This window comes from Hyla sarda, chromosome 1 (genome assembly GCF_029499605.1).
Source record: "Hyla sarda isolate aHylSar1 chromosome 1, aHylSar1.hap1, whole genome shotgun sequence".
NCBI classification, from domain to species: domain Eukaryota; kingdom Metazoa; phylum Chordata; class Amphibia; order Anura; family Hylidae; genus Hyla; species Hyla sarda.
Genome location: NC_079189.1, coordinates 296,767,169 through 296,785,915, shown reverse-complemented (window position 1 = coordinate 296,785,915; position 18,747 = coordinate 296,767,169). Strand labels below are relative to the sequence as shown.

General features: G+C 41.7%; 1 protein-coding gene across 3 annotated transcripts in view; it reads left to right on the top strand.

The window, feature by feature from the left end:
* The window catches only part of HCN2 (hyperpolarization activated cyclic nucleotide gated potassium and sodium channel 2), a 77,037-nt gene that overhangs the window by 54,302 nt on the left and 3,988 nt on the right, over positions 1 to 18,747 (top strand). For all 3 annotated transcript variants that reach the window (XM_056518011.1, XM_056518012.1, XM_056518013.1), the window contains exons 6-7: positions 10,638 to 10,878; positions 16,174 to 16,338. In XM_056518011.1, coding sequence (XP_056373986.1) covers positions 10,638 to 10,878; positions 16,174 to 16,338 — 406 coding nt within the window. The remainder of the gene's footprint in view (positions 1 to 10,637; positions 10,879 to 16,173; positions 16,339 to 18,747) is intronic.

Here is an 18,747-nt window from a genome sequence, read left to right as displayed (position 1 = left end):
AACGGGTGCTAACGGCTGAATAACGTCTGTCAAAATAACGGGCATATTCATCCGTTAAGACCCGTTATAACATCTGTCATGTACCGTTATTTTATGGCCCTTTTAACACCGCGGCCTACAGACTCCCGCAGCCGGGATAACTACTACTCCCATCATGGAACAGACTTGTTTCCATGATGGGAGTAGTAGTTCACCAGTCGCGGGAGTCTGCCAGTGGCTGGGGAGGCTGCATTAGGGTTTTTACTACTACCTCCATTATGGAACAGACTCTCTTCCATGATGGGGGTTGTAGAACAGGGGCTGAGGGATTGATCGCATCGGGTCTCACTAATTCAATCAGAAGTTATTAAACAAGGTAGCAGACGGCATGCTCCGCTCCCCTGCGATGTATGGTGTATTTTTACTTTTACTTTTAAATTCCCTGCCGGGAGCCCTGAATGGCCGGCATCAAGGAGCCATTCAGGGCTCCCGGAGGGGTTTTTAAACTACTAATTTGACCCCCAAATGTATGCCCCCCCCCATGCATATTTATAATAATTCATTGGCCCCAGTGTGTTTATCTCCGTTTATCTGCTGCTCATCTCCGTCAGGTACACAGATGAGCATCAGAGAATAGACATGTCCCGGCAGTGCACTGATTGCGCTAGGAGCAGGGCAGCAGCGGGGACATGTCGGGTGGCGGTGAATGAATGAAGCCTACATGCAGGACATGTTGGCTTTACTCATTCACCACCGCCGGTTCCCGACATGTCGCTCCTGCCAAGTGGGAGGGGAAATAAGGACACTGTGGTGGGGCAGAATAAGGATAAGCACACTGGGGCCAATTAATTATTATAAATATGCATGGGAAGCATACATTTGGGGGTCAAATTAGTAGTTTAAAAACCCCGCCGGGAGCCCTGAATGGCTCCTCGGTGCAAGCCATTCAGGACTCCCGGCAGGGGATTTCGAAATGAAAGTTTACACAGTAGTATGTACATCGCAGGGGAGCGCAGCGTGCCGCCCCCCTCCCCTGCTTTATAACTGCTGATTGCATCTGGTCTCAGAAGTGAGACCCGGTGCGATCAATCCCTTATCCCCTGTACTACTACCCCCAACATGGAACAGACTCTGTTCCATGATGGGGGTAGTAGTACAAACCCTAATGTAGCCTCCCCACCTGCCGGCAGTCTCCTACAGCAGGGGGAACTACTACTCCCATCATGGAAAATGAGTCTGTTCCATGATGGGAGTAGTAGTAGTCCCTCAGCACTGCAGGAGTCTGCTGAGGTCACCTCTTCTGAGCATGCTCAGAAGTAATGACTGATATTATAAACCGGGTGCAAACGAATGACATTAAAGGGGTATTCCAGGAATTTATTTTATTTGACTATGCTACAGGGGCTGTAAAGTTAGTGTAGTTCATAATATAGTGTCTGTACCTGTGTGTGACGGTTTTCTCATAATTCTTCTGTGATTTTCACCCAACTATTTATTTTTACCAGCATACAAAATTACTGTTGTCTCGAATTTTTCCTAGCTTGCAATGCGGCCGAGACCTGACTCACTAGTCAGTTGATGGCAGGGAGCCTGTCTGCTTCAATGGGTGGAACGATAGCTTGGTGGGAGAGAGATCAATCTGCAACTAATGCAACAGCTGTAGGCACCCTGATTAAAAACCACAGGTCTTTTTTGTTTCAATGGGTGGGGTGGCTGATGTGTGGTAGAGAGGAAAATGGAATTGTGGGATTTGTAGTAAAAAAAAAAAAAGAAAAGTCAAACAGGAAATACAAGTTCACAAAAAGCTAGACCCTTTATTATGGTCTCATGACATAGCCAGATCCTTCCTAAGAATGTCCATTACTGCCTGCCAGGTACGTACTAAAATCACCTTATGGTGGATAACCCCCTTTAAAGGCTCATCAATTTTAACGGCTGTTATTCCACCGTTATTTTTGATGGAAGAAAAATTAGTGCATGTGATGTTTTTTCTTCCGTCACAAATAACGTCCATTATTCTTAACGGGCTATAACGGGTATTCAAAAAATCCCATAGACATGAATTGGATTTTGTAATGGCCATTTTTAAGGCTTTTCTAACGGAAGTTTATAGCGGCTCTTTTAACGGAGCAAAAGTATAGTGTGAAAGCAGCCTGACGGCAAAGAGGATCCCATGCAGTAATTTTTCCGCCACGATGTCCCGTCACTGTATAACGTCCGTAATGAATTACGGGCATATACGGGTGCAAACGGGCAGTTACAAAACCCCATAGGCTGCAATGCAATTTAAAAGTAAAAAGTAGCCCGGACCTTCTAGGTGAGTGTAAATATATCAATAAATAAATCTATGGATCGTGCTTCAATAATAATAACATTTGTGTAAATTAAAATTAGTTACTTCTCACAGGGCCCATGTGAGAAGAACATATACAATAAAAGCAACCAATCAATAATAATTATGCATAGATTTAAATAGCATATATTATAACAATGTCACTGGCGTAAAATTGGCTTCTGATGTGTAACCGGTATATGCCCGTTAGTGTAACAAGCAGAGTCATTGTTATAATATATGCCAATTATTAGTTTAATAAATTGCGGACTATTATTATTGAAGCACGATCCAGAGATTTATTTATTTATATATTTACACTCACCTAGAAGGTCCAGGCTACTTTTTACTTTTGGTTTCCCTTTTTAAGCAATTAAGGTATAGTTGCATGCCCTAGTTTGACCTCTGTGTGTATTAGTAATTGTGAGATGCACATACATTTATTTTTGCAATGCAATTTAGTCTCGGCCGTCAGGGGTTTTGTAACAGCCGGGTTTCGCCGAAAATCGTGACGGAACATGCGACGGAACTTCAATAACGGTAAAATCACTAGTGTGAAAAGAGCCTTCGATGAGTCTGGTAAAGGAGCTGGAATAGTATCTTGTTTGTGTACAGGTGCTGACAGATGGATGTGAATACTTTGCGTTTGGTTATCACGGCAAACAGTAAAGTGCTTAAAGGGGTAGTCCAGTGGTGAAAAACGTATCCCCTATCCTAAGGATAGGGGATAAGTTTGAGATCGCGGGGGGTCCGACCGCTGGGGCCCCCTGCGATCTCTCTGTACAGGGGCCAGGCTCTCCGGCCAGATAGCGGGTGTCGACCTCCGCACGAAGCGGCGGCCAACACGCCCCCTCAATACATCTCTATGGCAGAGCCGGAGATTGCCGAGGGCAGCGCTTTGGCTCTGCCATAGAGTTGTATTGAGGGGGCGTGTCAGCCGCCGCTTCGTGCGGAGGTCGACACGCCCCCTTCCCGTGGGCTGCTGAGGCTCCGTACAGGAGATCACAGGGGGCCCCAGCGGTCGGACCCCCCGCAATCTCAAACTTATCCCCTATCCTTAGGGTAGGGGATAAGTTGTTCACCATTGGACTACTCCTTTAAATATGAGAACCCTGTGGGGAACCTTTGGACATGCAAAGAGTGCTTCTGCTGATAGGTTCAGAGCTCTTTCTCTTTAATAGCCCAATGAAGATAAGTGTTCGCTAGAGGTGGAGTCACAATTCTCATTCAGGAGTTGCAAGAACTAGTGAAAGTCTAGTGCAAGACTTCTGGCACCATGGTCACTGACTGATTGTTATCACCAAATATTTTTAATTTGCTTAAACTTGATTTCAGTAGGACATTCATTAGATGTCACATTTGCTTACTTTAGTCCTTGTTTAAGTCTTCATTGGCAGCAACATTAACAGCTGCAGGCTTGAGAACATTCTGTCCAACATCCTAAAAAAGAAAATTTAATCAAAACTAAAGGCGTCACCAAATCTTGTTTAATTAGAAGACAGTATGTTGAAAAAATATTTTTAGCTGTAAACAATATAAAAACAGATGTTGTTTTTGGTTTTCTTAACAGCTTTCACCTGGACAGACATTCTATATATTCTAAAACCTCTATTTAGAACTAAGTGCCCTATATTGTGTTGGTCCCCCCTCAGACCACCAAAACAGATATGACCCATCAAGGCATGGATTCCTCAAGACCTCTGAAGGTGTCCGGTGGTATCTGGGACCAAGATTTGAGACACTGATCCCTTTAATCCTGTAAATTGAGATATAGGATTTACATGGTTGGGGTCAGCACACCATATACACATTGTGGCTTTGCACATTATCTTGTCAGAACATTGCCAAGAGCATAACACTGACTTGTGAAGAAGAAGAAGGTGATCCAGCACTTCGTGAAAGACAGCTTTATTGAAGATCACATGACACACTGTTAAAATCGGCTATACCATCAGACGTGTTTCGAGCGCATGCGCTCCTCCTCGGTGACGTCAGTCAGTTCACAAGTGAGGGATTAAATATCTGTGCATGGGGCGGAGTATGCCTATGCAGCATTAACTATTTACCTAACCAGGAAACTGACTGCATAACTGTTAGACAGTATGATAAAATACATAAGACCAACAAAGTTAAAACAACATGGATCAGACAACATGCAGAGTCAATCAGGGAAGCCGGCAAAGTTCAGTAGTGAAATAATAACTAATAAGAATTAGTTTACTGTCTAAGGTCTTGAATTTTGCACCGGTTAATGGGCTTGATTTGTTCGGGACATTTTGGGAAATAAATCGCCTTAGCCACAACCTAACTGTTAAAAAAACTTTTTTTTTTTAAATAGAAACGGATAGCAATTATGGGGTTAACAGTGAAGCCAAGAAATGTTTTGATAATTAATACCGTAACCTTTCTTTTACAGACCAATTAACCTTGTGTAACTAGGCAATTGTCTTGACAATTCAAGTAATACTATTAATTCTAACATTTGGCATGTCAACAAGAATCCCTCTTTTTATCCACTTGCCTCCCGTACGGATGGCATGGACCTTGTTGCCCTTGGTAACCATTTGACTGACACCTACCCTATGTCCGACAATCTTACTAAAAGATAGCACATTGCCCTTAAAGAATTGTCATCCTATGAAGACATAGTTATTAGAATGTCGGATAAGGGAGGTGTAGTCACAATTATGGAGAAAAACATGTATGTGACGCAGATTGAGAACGTTAGCTTACACCACTACATACAAAAAATGACATGTTGATCCCACGCCCAAAGTCAAACAGGAATTATCTGCTTTACTTGATAAGGCTTGGCATTAGGTTTCATCACTGAGAGGGACAGGGACTGTCTCTTTGTAATGGGTCCCTGCTTGAACGTTTGTCCACGTGGGTGGACCAATTGCTCCAACCACTTGTTCAACGTGCACCGGGTTACCTCAAAGATTCCAGGGATGTACTGAGAGCATTTGAGTGCATGCAATGGGATCCAGGGCTATTGTGATGTGTCGTTGTACACGTGCATCCCTTGGAATATTGCCATGCAGGCCCTGGATCACCACCTATCCAAACATAGCAATTATTCCCAGGATCTGTGCGAATTTATCAAAATGGCAGTCTGGGTTCTTATGTCCCAAAATTATTTTATTTTTAACAGGGAATTTTTTGTTCAAACCAGTGGTGTTTCCATGGGGGCCAGACACTCCCCGTCTCTGGCCAATCTTATCATATCGTTTTGGAGTCCAAATAAATATTTTCCACGGATAACCCATTTAGTGACAGCATTCAGTGGTACGACCGATTGATATTGCCCTTACGTATTCCCACCACTTCAATAACGTTAAAAACATTGTTTTGAGACACCTGTATCTTTTAAAACAAGATGGCGTTCTTTGTAACATATTACAGGATGGTTGTCACGTGGTTTCTAAAATGGCACAGACTTTGGCAGACAGATTGTCACCTACAATTGTCCAAACTAATGCCGATTCCAACAGTAGTTGGTTAGCCCAAAAGGGCTTTTTCAAATGTGTCCACAGAGTCTGTCAAATTTGCAACTTTGCCAAACCCACTAAACAATTTGAAAATGCAGATGGTTCTAAAACATTCAATATAAAGACCTACATTTATTGCCATTACAGTAATGTCGTATACATCATTGAATGCACTTCTGTGCAATCGGAAGTATGTGGGCTACACTACACGCAAGCTCAAAACACGGGCACTAGAACACATCAATGACCGTAGCAGTACAACTGGCCGCAACAGATCTGCTGCCTCTGCACACTTTCACTCTCTACATGGAGGTAGTGAAATTAGATTTAAAATATATGCAATTGAACATGTAAATGTCGGAGTGAGAAAGGGATGCCTGTGCAAAAAGCATTCTGGCAATTTATGTTGGGCACACGAGCCCCATCAGGAATTAATGTCCGCCGTGAGTTATTATTTCACTACTGAACTTTGCCGGCTTCCCTGATTCACTCTGCATGTTGTCTGATCCATGTTGTTTTAACTTTGTTGGTCTTATTTATTTTATCATACTGTCTAATAGTTATGCAGTCAGTCTGTTTACCGGGGTGGTGAATAGTTAATGATGCATAGGCATACTCCGCCCCACACACTGGTATTTAATCCCTCACCTGCGAACAGACTGACGTCACCGAGGAAGAGCTCATGAGCTCGAAAACGCATCTGATGATATAGTCAGTTTTAACAGTGTGTGACAATAAATCTGTCTTTCACAATGTGCTGGATCACCGTCTTTTTCTTCACATTGCGGTGTGCCTTGCCAGGCACAGATGCGTGCACTGTACTGGAGAGGGTGAGCTGGATTTTCGCTTCCATACCATAACACTGACTTGCCTTCTTCCCTTCCCAGGTAACAGTGATGTAAAATAAGACATAATTCATTAGACATTGCTATCTTGTTTCATTTCTGCATGGTCCAGTGCACATTTGCTTTTTATAGACAGTAAACAGAGTTGTTGTAGGCATGGGCCCTGATTTTTAACTACACAGCCCTCTACTCAAGCTTTGATGCGCTTTTTTTTTTTTTTTTTTTTTTTTTATAGACCACATTCACCTTTTAAGTAACTTGTGCTACAGTAGATCTTTTGTGGGATGAAAGAGGCCTGTAATTTTTATCATAGGATTACCTCAACTATGAGAGACATAATGAGAAAAAAATAATCCATAAAATCACATTGTCTGATTTTTTAAGAATTTACTTGCAAATTATGGTGGAAAATAAGTATTTGGTCAAGAACAAAAGTTCATCCCAGTACTTTGTTATAAACCCTTTGTTGGCAATGACAGAGGTCAAACGTTTTCTGTAAGTCTTGACAAGGTTTTCACACACTGTTGGTGGTATTTTGGCCCATTCCTCTATGCAGATCTCCTCCAGTCCAGTGATGTTTTGGGGCTGTCGCTGGGCAACACTGTCAACTCCCTCCAAAGGTTTTCTATGGGGTTTAGATCTGGAGACTGGCTAGGCCACTCCAGGACCTTGAAATGCTTCTTATGAAGCCACTCCTTTGTTGCCCAGGCGGTGTGTTTGGGATCATTGTCATGCTGAAAGACCCAGCCACGTTCATCTTCAATGCCCTTGCTGATTGAAGGAGGTTTTCACTCAAAATCTCACAATACCATTCTTTCCTTTACACAGATCAGTCATTCTGGTCCCTTGGCAGAAAAACTGTCCCCAAGCATGATGCCCCCATGCTTCACAATAGGTATGGTGTTCTTTGGATGCAACTCAGCATTCTTTCTCCTCCAAACACGACGAGTTGAATTTTTACCAAAAAGTTCTACTTTGGTTTCATCTGACCATATGACATTCTCCCAATACTTTTCTGGACCATCCAAATGGTCTCTAGAAAACTTCAGACGGGCCCGGACATGTACTGGCTTAAGACATGTCTGGCACTGCATGATTTGAGTCCCTGGCTGCATAGTGTGTTACTGATGGTAGACTTTATTTTGGTCCCAGCTCTCTGCAGGTCCCCATGTGGTTCTAGGATTTTTACTCACCTTTCTTGTGGTAATTTTGACACCACGGGGTGAGATCTTGCATGGAGCCCCATATCAAGGGAGCTTATCAGTGGTCTTGTATGTCTTCCATTTTCTAATAATTGCTCCCACAGTTGATTTCTTCACACCAAGCTGCTTGCCTATTGCAGATTCAGTCTTCCCAGCCTGGTGCAGAAACAATTTTGTTTCTGGTGTCCTTTGACAGCTCTTTGGTCTTGGCCATAGTGGAGTTTGGAGTGTGACTGTTTGAGTTTGTGTACAGGTGTCTTTTATACTGATAAGTTCAAACAGGTACCATTAATACAGGTAATGAGCAGAGGACAAAGGAAACTCAGGTCTGTGAGAGCCAGAAATCTTGCTTGTTTGTAGATGACCAAATACTTATTTCCCACCATAATTTGCAAATAAATTACAATTAAAAATTACAAGACTCTCTCAGTTTGGAATTTTTTTTACGTGTACGTCATTTTTCTCATTATGTCTCTCATAGTTGAGGTATACCTATGATGAAAATTACAGGCCTCTCTCATCTTTTTAAGTGGGAGAACTTGCACAATTGGTGGCTGACTAAATACTTTTTTGCCCCACTGTAGGTACTAACCAATGCATACTAGGAAGAAGAGCCAGCATTTTGAAGATGCTCTGACCATCACAATGTGTCCCTTTTCACTGTTGCTCAGATCCTTACACTTGCCAATTTTTCTGATTTCCAAAGATCAGTTTAAAGAACTGACTGTTCTCTTGCTGCCCAATGTATCCCTCCCCTTAACAGATTCTAATGTCCTTAGATGATCATGTTTTAATGTTATGGCTTATTGTTGTATTATTAATACTTGTTTTTTATGTTTCTCAGGGAAAATGTAGCATAATACATAGCAGCCATCTGTGTAAATGCTTTGATGCTCTAGGTCACCCACAATGGGAGCTGTTCTTACAAAGTAGCTTCCTCTTCTCCCAAAGGGGAACTTCCCTCTATATGAATAGAGATGTCTTTAGAAGGCAGCCCCATTTAAATATGACCTATCTAAGCAAATTTTTATACTATATTTTCTAAATTGATAGTAGTGAGAAAAAAAAGTCTATTATTTGGCATGTGAATAAGTGTTGCCACCTTTCTAGAGGATGTGACACTGTTTGTATAAGCTATTAAACTTCCATATATACATATTTATCTATGTTTGTAGTAAGCTTTATCACTTATTATAATAGTATGGAAGAATTGGGACCTTCATACTTTGTGGAGCTGTAGATACGCTGCTGTCTCATGAACACTAATGGTTATTAAGACGTCTGAATGGTTGCATAAAACACAGATTTGTTGGAAAACCTCTGTGATTGTTGGAAGCTTTCATATTAATCCTCTTACTTTGCCTGATTCTCTCTACCAGTTGTAGCATCTAAAAATAAAAGATGAAGTAGTACCGCAGATATCATGCAGTTTTATCAGGCAGGCCATTTTTCTCTAAAAAGATTTCATCTGTTGAGGGACAATGTGGTTTGAATATCATTATATACCATTTCCAATTAAAAAAGCCTCATGGGTTTAGAAGAAAAGAACCTCTTCTGTACATAAAATATGGTTGCTTTTCTCTTCAGGCCTTAAGTTTTTAAATTCTTTTTAATGTAGCTGGGGCTGCTAATAGTGGCATCTTGTGCATAGATATTCCCCGGCAGAGTCCCATAAGACTTCATGTATTTGCAGCCTCCGAATAGGGGACTCTCCCAATGGCGGATGCGGATACATCATATAGGGGACAAAACACTCCCAATAGGGACAATCCGGATTATGTGCCGGCCCTACCTTGTACACAGGACTACCATCAGGGGGTACAGCCAATACCAAAGTAAGGGGCTCCCAGGGGGCAGCAGCCCCAGCACAGAAGCAGAAGACCGCTGTTTAAACAGTGGACTCCTGCTTCTGTATGTCTGCCGGCCACATCATTCACCCCCCCCCCCCTTGATCCCCCCCATTCCACCACTTTATTCCCCCTGTGCCAAATCATCCCCCCCTTTATTACCCCCTGCGCCACATAATTTCAACGATCGGGATACAGATTTGCCTGAAGTTCTGTAGACTGCATGTAACTTCAGGCAAATTCGTATCCTGATCGCTGTAGTCTCAGGTAAGTCTCAGGCTACAAAGTTGCAGGAGATTTAAATGGATATCCTGTCGCTGGAGTGTGATGGCAGTTACACTTTAAAGGGGTACTCTGGCCCTAAGACATCTTATCCCCTATCCAAAGTATAGGGGATAAGATGTCTGATCGCGGGAGTCCGGCCACTGGGGACCCCGCAATCTCTCATGCAGACACCCACCTGTGGCAGCTGCACAGAGCGATGTTCGCTCCGTGTCTGAAGTCACGACTCCGCCCCCTTGTGACATCAAACCCGCCCCCTCAATGAAAGTCTGTGGGAGGCGGTCATCACGCCCCCTCCCATAGACTTGCATTGAGGGGGCGGGGCATGATGTCACAAGAGGGCGGGGTCGTGACTCTTCAGACACGGAGCGAACATCGCTCTGTGCAGCTGCCACAGGTGGGTGTCTGCATGAGAGATTGCGGGGGTCCCCAGTGGCCAGACTCCCGCGATCAGACATCTTATCCCCTATACTTTGAATAGGGGATAAGATATCTTAAGGCCGGAGTACCCCTTTAAAGCTTTTCCCTTTAACAAATGAAATAAACAAAAACAAAATGCTGAACTTTTAAATAAATATATCTTAATAATATTTTTGCTCACCTTTATCCATATTTTTTTTCCATTTTCTCCTTGCTTTGTCTTCACTTTCTATACTTAGGAAATCGTCAACTTTAATTGTAGGAAACTGGTCGCATCTATGCCACTGTTTGCCAACGCTGACCCCTGCTTTGTCACTGCAATGCTTACTAAGCTGAAATTTGAGGTATTTCAACCCACTGACTACATCATTCGTGAAGGAACCATTGGCAAGAAGATGTACTTTATCCAACATGGTGTGGTTAGCGTGCTTACCAAGGGCAACAAGGAGGTCAAACTGTCAGATGGCTCTTATTTTGGAGGTAAAAAACTAAAAACATACCTAGGAGATCCACAATCTTCTCTGCCCCAATTAGAACTACTTAAATAATCATTTTTTTTAAACAAACTTCATAAATCAATAGTATAAACAAATATTAGTAACTTTGAATCATACCTTATTAAGAAAAATGTCTCTACTTATCAAGCTCCTTTCCTCCCGACCCCCTCCCTCCTTAAACTGCTCATTCTTTCTGGAAACAGATCAGGTCAATGAGAGATCAGTTTACATCCTGCCCCTAGAAGTATTTGGGAAGGCCATATTTTGTCTGCAAAAACTTCATTTATTACATACACAGCATTGGAACATTTCATATGTTCCCATGATGGAGCATGTTGTTAGGAAAGTGACCACTAGCTATATAGGTACGTGTATATGTTTGCCAATAGTAGACATGCTATTTGGAAGTTCAGTGCACAACGGGCAGTCTGAAAAGCTTCCAAATATCCTGACTTTTTGTTCCCTTAGCCCACCTTCCTAGAAGATACCTACCGTTCACGCAAGCTTTACCTTTACTACCTACCTTTTTCTAACATATACAGTATATCATATAAGTGAGTATACCCCTCACATTTTTGTAAATATTTTAACAGTCAAACCAGGAAGCTTTTATTGATTCAATACAATAACCGAAACAGAACCCTTTTGGACAATCAAAGAGGACACCCTGGATACAATACATGAGAGAGATTCCGATATCTGTGTACAATACAGCAAAGCAATATATAGACAAATCAGTACAAAAAGCAAAACATCATAAAATGAATAAATAATACATTGACGGCTGACCATTACTCCCAGGAATACTAGTAAAAGGGTCAATAAAAGGACATGCGGTGGTGCATTTCTTAGCAATGGGAGGGTGACATCCAAGGTTCCCAAACACTAGTGAAGACCTTCACGGTGCCCTCACGGATTGCCAACAATTTTTCATTCATCATAATAATGCCGACACAGTCTACCACCCACATGAGACAATACTCGTGACAATACTGAAGAAATGACACTGTAGCGTAGTGAGTGCAAAGCCAGTATAATAGTGTGTAATCTTGTGTCCCCTTAAAATAACTCAACACACAGCCATTAAAGAGGTACTCCGTGGCCAGACCCCCCCATGATGAGACATGTAATCCCATATAGACATGATTGGAGGGGGCGTGGTGTGACGTCATGATCTTGGAAGCCCCAGGCTTCCATGTCCCGTAACGCCACAGCGCTGGCCCGGAGATCGCAGGGGGTCCCAGCGGCCGGACCCCCCTCGATTGGAGTTATCCCTTTGGATAGGGGAGAACATGTCTAGTGGCTGAGTGCGCCTTTTAATGCCTTAACCTTGGCAAAAAAAGTGAGTACACTCCCTAAGGGAAAATGTCCAAATTAAGCCCAGTTTGCCATTTTCTCTCCCCGATGTCATGTGACTTATGTGAGGGGCTGACTCACTTATGTAAGATACTGTACACCTCTTTGTATTTACTTTCTAGTTTGCCTATACTGTATCGTATGGTGACTTTCTTTACTATGTGCCTGTTCCTTAATTACATGATTTAACTTAATTTTGCAGTATTGTGACATGTGACTATTGTAACATGTGCTGATGCTAATTGGACCATACAAGGGAAAAAAATTCTTCCCACTTTAAATATGGGATTCAGAATAAATCCCTGGATCAGTGTTTTGTCCCTATAGATCTTATATCCTTAACCTGTAATGTAATTACTCTTGGACACTTCTAAAAAAAAAATGTTTTTGAGTTCACCATGACCACTTCCTCTAAGAGAATTCCATAGTCTCACTGCTCTTACAGTAAAGAACCCCCGTCTGTGCTGGTGTAGAAACCTTCTTTCCTCTAAACGTAGAGGATACCCCCTTGTTATAGATACAGTCCTGGGTATAAACTAAATAACCCCAATTCTGATAATCTTTCTGGGTACTGTAGTCCTCTTATTCCCTATATTACCCTGGTTGCCCGTCTTTGAACCCTCTCCAGCTCCACTATATCTTTCTTGTACACTGGTTCCCAGTACTGTACACAGTATTCTATGTGTGGTCTGACTAGTGATTTGTACAGCGGTAGAATTATCTCCTTGTCGTGGGCATCTATGCCCCTATTGATGCACCCCATGATTTTATTTGCCTTGGTAACAGCTGCCCGACACTGGTCACTACAGCTAAATTTACTGTTAACTAAGACTCCTAAGTCCTTTTCCATGTCAGTCATTCAAAGTTTTTCCCATTTAATTATTCCGTCTGGATTTTTTTTTTCTTATGTGTACTTTGTTTTGATGTAATTGTTTTGATGTAGTTATGTGTTGGATGTTTCTGATTTGCTTACCTGTTGGGAACATTGCACGTGGTTTCTTTTGCTATGTTACCTTTTGAACAAGGCCTGTTTGTATGTTACTATTTTTAACTGAGTACCCAGCAATGCCTGGTCTTTCTACCTAAACCCTTGTGGGAGAGGAAGAGTTAAAATAATAACTCAAATATTAACTTTTCAATAGTTAAATTAGTGCCATTACAGGAAATACAGCAGCTAAGTGACATCTGCTACTTCTCTTTATGTCTGCAATATGGCTGCTTCACCAGACAAATACTCTCTTCAGGAGACTGGAAAAGCTGAGTGGGTACTGTGATCCCTACACTGTGTACTGCCTGTCACCCAGCTTTCCCAGTCTTCTGAAGATAATATTTGGTAAAGCAGAGATATTGGAGCTCTACATGAGACTGGGAAAGCTAGGGGGCATACATACTGCATGCCACCCAGCTTTTCCAGTCTCCTGAACCCCCAGAAATAATAGACTGCTGGTCCTCCCTGCACTCCTCACTACAGCTTTGCCCTCTCCCTTCCCCCACACTGATGTCTTCTCTCAGCCGGCAATAAATCTTCTTTCTCTGCCAACTCTGTCCCCTCTTCCTGCCCCTGCACCGAATATTCTTAGCACCTGCCAGCTGGACAGTTTAATCATACTCTACCATGACGTTGGTCTGGGGGCAGGATGTTTAAAACTCCCAGGTAATCTCTGCAGCTCGAGAGTAACAAAATCAGTAAATGTATCATAAGTCCTAATAGACTTACATGGGGCTTCTGTTACCCTCATGATAAAGTATGATTTATCAGTCCGGACTCAGCTGTTTTACCCTCAGGCTGCGTAGGTAGATCGGAACATTCCTAAACTGCACTATATTTTTATTTGACATATAAGAAACGTGTATCAAGTCTAATTGAAATATCTGCAGCCGTTCGGAAGTCATGCTGGAACATAGATGTAAAGAAGAAAGACCATTAAGGCTATGTTTACACTTCTTTCAGAGGCTCTCAAATTTAAACGGCAGAAAAGCTCTGTTTTTGTTATATTCAACATATCCCAATAAGAATCAGCAGGATCCATTCGGCTTCATTGATTTTTCATCGTTATGACAGAAACCATGACAGAGATTCACCCCAGTACTAGATGTACAGCTCTATAATGTGCTCCATGTTGCTGCTGCTTTACGGGAGTATGATATAGAGGGCCGGATGACCTCTTCTGTATCTGTATGTGTGCATTGTATGGAAGACATCGTAGCAGTAGTAGTGTCCACCTCTTATCTTAGAGACCATTAGAACTAATGCCTGCAGAGGGAAAACTGGTAAAAAAAAAATATTTATATATATATATATATATATATATATATATATATATATATATATATATATATATATATATATATATATATATATATAGTGCTATTTCTTATGCACACACACTCGCCACCATTTAAGGAATATGCTCCATCAGCCCTTCTCTGTATGAGTTACAATGCTATAGGAGACGTCACCCACAGTCTACATCTGCTGTTACTACACAATGGCTAAGAAACTGTTGGTCTGCAGATTAGCAAACAAAGCAGCTACGCAATTATCCATTAGATAGTCAGAAAGGCTCTAATGAATAATTCCCATGGGTTACTCTTAAAGGGTTTTTATTTAACAGATATCCTATTATAATACAGTAGAAAACCTGAACCACAATTGGATTTAATCAGCAGTATCTACTTAATCTTAACGCACTGAAAACATTTACTGATCTTATTTAGGTGTCTTAATGAATTGTTATCTCTTTAGAGCTATTTTCTGAATTGTGAACACTTGCAATTAAATTCTACCATGAAACTATGCTTTTAAGGGTAACGGTCACACAAGCTGTACATTGCTGCATTTTTGCCTAACCATTGAAGTCAGTGGGTAGCAAAATACGCTGCTGGTATGCTATCCAATGACTTCAATGTGTAGGAAAATATACAGCAGCAAATATGCAGGCACGTGTGATCCTACCTAATACTAATTCTATATTGTATAAGGTTTAAGGGCTGTGGCAATTTTTTTATTGCATTGTTTTTTTAATTTTTTATTGCATACTGCACTGTATTTGCGATGATGTAAGGGGGAAAACAAAAACATTTTATCCATGTCTTTATTAAAAACCAGGAGAATGTGTCCTGCACTACATGTGATTGTGTGAACTGCAGTACAGAAACAGGTAACATTTTTAATAAAGACAAATGGAAAAAATTTTATGTTTTTTTTTCTGACACGAAGTACAATGGCAAGGTTGACACTTTATAGCTGATTCAACAAGGTTTGTCTCCTGAAGGGTGATGGAATTGCAGCTTACAGTTATACTGTTTAGTTCAGAATCTTATTTAGTCATGTAAAACATATTTTTCGAGGTGTATCTGCGTACCCTGAGAATTTGTTGGCTGATTTCCTTCTCTATTGTGTAATTGCTTGTTCAGAGCACATTGGGCATTCCGTATAAAACATGCTGTATCTCCCTGCCATCTCCCTCAGTACTCTAGCCTGTGTGCCATGTCTCCTCTTTCCTCCATTTCTTACACTGAGATGGCTTTGCAAGCTGTGAGTTCTTTGAGAAAATGCAGCTCAGACTTCTCCATAAGGAATATACAGCATGCTGTGTGTGACCAACCTAATGCGTTCCCAGAAGTAGGTTAGCAAGAAACAAGCTGAGACGTTATAAATGACTAAAGGAATAGACCACACACAGGGTTTAGTTGTAATCTGGTGCACCTGGATCTGAATACACAAAATAGTAGAATAAATAATGTATTTATTTGAGAATTGTGCAAGTATAAATAATTGATGCAAAGGTGATACAGTAATAGTTTTTAATGTTTCCAGGCACATGTATTTTCATGAAAACGTATGGGAAAAGCTGAAGCCAAATTCTGTTCACACTTTGTGGAATTGTGTCCAGTTGCCTAACTAGTTCTGTCTTTCCAGAAATTTGCTTGCTGACACGAGGACGGCGCACAGCTAGTGTCCGAGCAGACACATACTGCCGGTTATACTCCCTTTCCGTGGATAATTTCAATGAGGTGCTGGAAGAATACCCCATGATGAGGCGTGCATTCGAGACAGTTGCCATAGACAGACTGGATAGAATAGGTGAGATGTTGTTTTGTTGAGAAAACATTTTCTTTAAGCATCATATACACAGCACTGGTGAGAAAGCAGTATGGACCTGTGTGATTGCTCCTTGGCATTGGATTTTACTCTAAAAGTAGTGATTCCAATTCATTGGCATTGAGGCATGGCATTGTAAAGATGCCCATATACAGGACATAGCTGTCGATGGACATTCTTTCAGGCAACTGCCAATCTCCACAATCATTCTATAATCATGAACGTTTAGCTTGGCTGATATTTCATGTGTTCTTAATTAAAGGGGTACTACCGTGGAAAACTTTTTTTTTTTTAAATCAACTGGTGCCAGAAAGTTAAACAGATTTGTAAATTACTTTTATTAAAAAAATCTTAATCCTTCCAGTACTTTTTAGGGGCTGTATACTACAGAGAAAATGGTTTTCTGTTTGGATTTCTCTTATGTCACGACCACAGTGCTCTCTGCTGACACCTCTGTCAATTTTAGGAACTGTCCAGAGCAGGAGAAAATCCCCATAGCAAACATATGCTACTCTGGACAGTTCCTAAAATGGACAGCAGAGGTCAGCAGAGAGCACTGTGGTCATGACATCAGGGAAATCCAAAAAGAAAACAATTTCCTCTGTAGTATATAGCCCCTAAAAAGTACTGGAAGGATTTAGATTTTTTTTAATAGAAGTAAATTACAAATCTGTTTAACTTTTTGGCACCAGTTGATTTAAAAAAAAAAAAAAAAAAAAAAATTTCCACGGGTTCCCTTTAAAAGAGAAGGTTTTAACTGTTTCCAGACTTCTATGGCACCAATTTATCTCTGAGAACAAGAGGATTCTCATGCCCGATCCGATCAGAGAGTCAGTAGATCCCCATACACATCCAGTACTGACAAAATCAGAGGGTTCATCCCACTTTTTTCTTATATGTATAAGGTCCTAGGCAGAAAGTTACAATGTGGACCTGTAGCAGGCTGTAATCAACAAATTTAATATAGACACTAAATACTACCATTTGTCCAAAGATTTTAAAGCATCTTAAAAGGGTACCAGTCAGTGATGTTCCTGATTCAATGACAGCTTGTGCTTTTTACTGAGTATTGTAGACATCCAAAGAAACCTATGCGACTGGCACATGGTGAAAAACAACACATGTATATAGATTGGCACAGCCTGGGGTTGTTTGTAAGGCCCTGGGATTGCATTAACATTACCAGGCAGACTGCTCCTGTGAAATCATGCTGCGTCTGCTATTAAAGGGGTACTCCGCTGAAAAAATCTTATCCCCTATCCAGGGGCGGACACAGACCCCCCCCCCCCCCCAATAGATAGATATTAGATGGATATGAGATAGATAGATATGAGATAGATAGATATGAGATGGATAGATAGAAAGATATTAGATGGATAGATAGATGATAGATATAAGATACAGTAGATAGATACAGTAGATAGATATGAGATAGATACAGTAGATAGATATGAGATATACAGTAGATAGATGGATGATAGATAGGACATGGATATCTTTTTACCAACCAGGGTGCCTCCAGATGTTGCAAAACTAAAAAACTACAACTCCTGGGTCTTTGGCTGTTGAGGTATGCTGGGAGTTGTAGTTTTGTAACAGCTGGAGGCACCCTGTGGGATGGATAGATCGATCGATAGGTAGATAGTGTTTTCCAACCAGGGTGTCTCCAGCTGTTGCAAAACTACAACTCCCAGCATGCCTGGACTGTAGTTTTGCAACAGCTGGAGGCACCACGGTAGGAAAACACTGATCTATGCCCAGTCAATCTATCTATCTCAGTGTTTACCAACCAGTGTGCCACCAGCTGTTGCAAAACTACAACTCCCAGCATGCCCGGACAGTCTTTAGCTGTCCGCAAGTTGTAGTTTTGCAACAGCTGGAGGCTCCCTGGTTGGGAAACACTGCCTTAATGGATTAATGATAAATAAACAAGCAGTGTGTCCACATGTTGTGGCCCCAGTGGGGTCACTTTCCCTCCTCCGGGGTCCACAGGTCACCTACAGGTCACATTACAAGAACAATTTTTGGGAAAAATTGCGGCAAAAATGGCGCGGTTTTACAGTGATTTCGAAAAATTGCACCGCCATTTTTGCCGCAATTTTTCCCAAAAATTGTTCTTGTAATGTGACCTGTAGGTGACCTGTGGACACTGGAGCAGGGAAAGTGACCCCACTGGGCTGCTACCCCCCAGCCCCAGGTTATACTGCTAGTGAGAAGAGAGGCAGGACAGGGGATATAACTTCCCCACACAGCAGCTGTGCTCCTGGGAGGCCTGTCAGCTCTCGGCCTCCGTCCTCTTCCTGTGCTGGGGGCGGAGCCATGAATCAGATACCTTCATCCCTGCGCTACTGCCTGTCTCCCTAATGATACCGGAGCAGGAGCAGCCCAGGG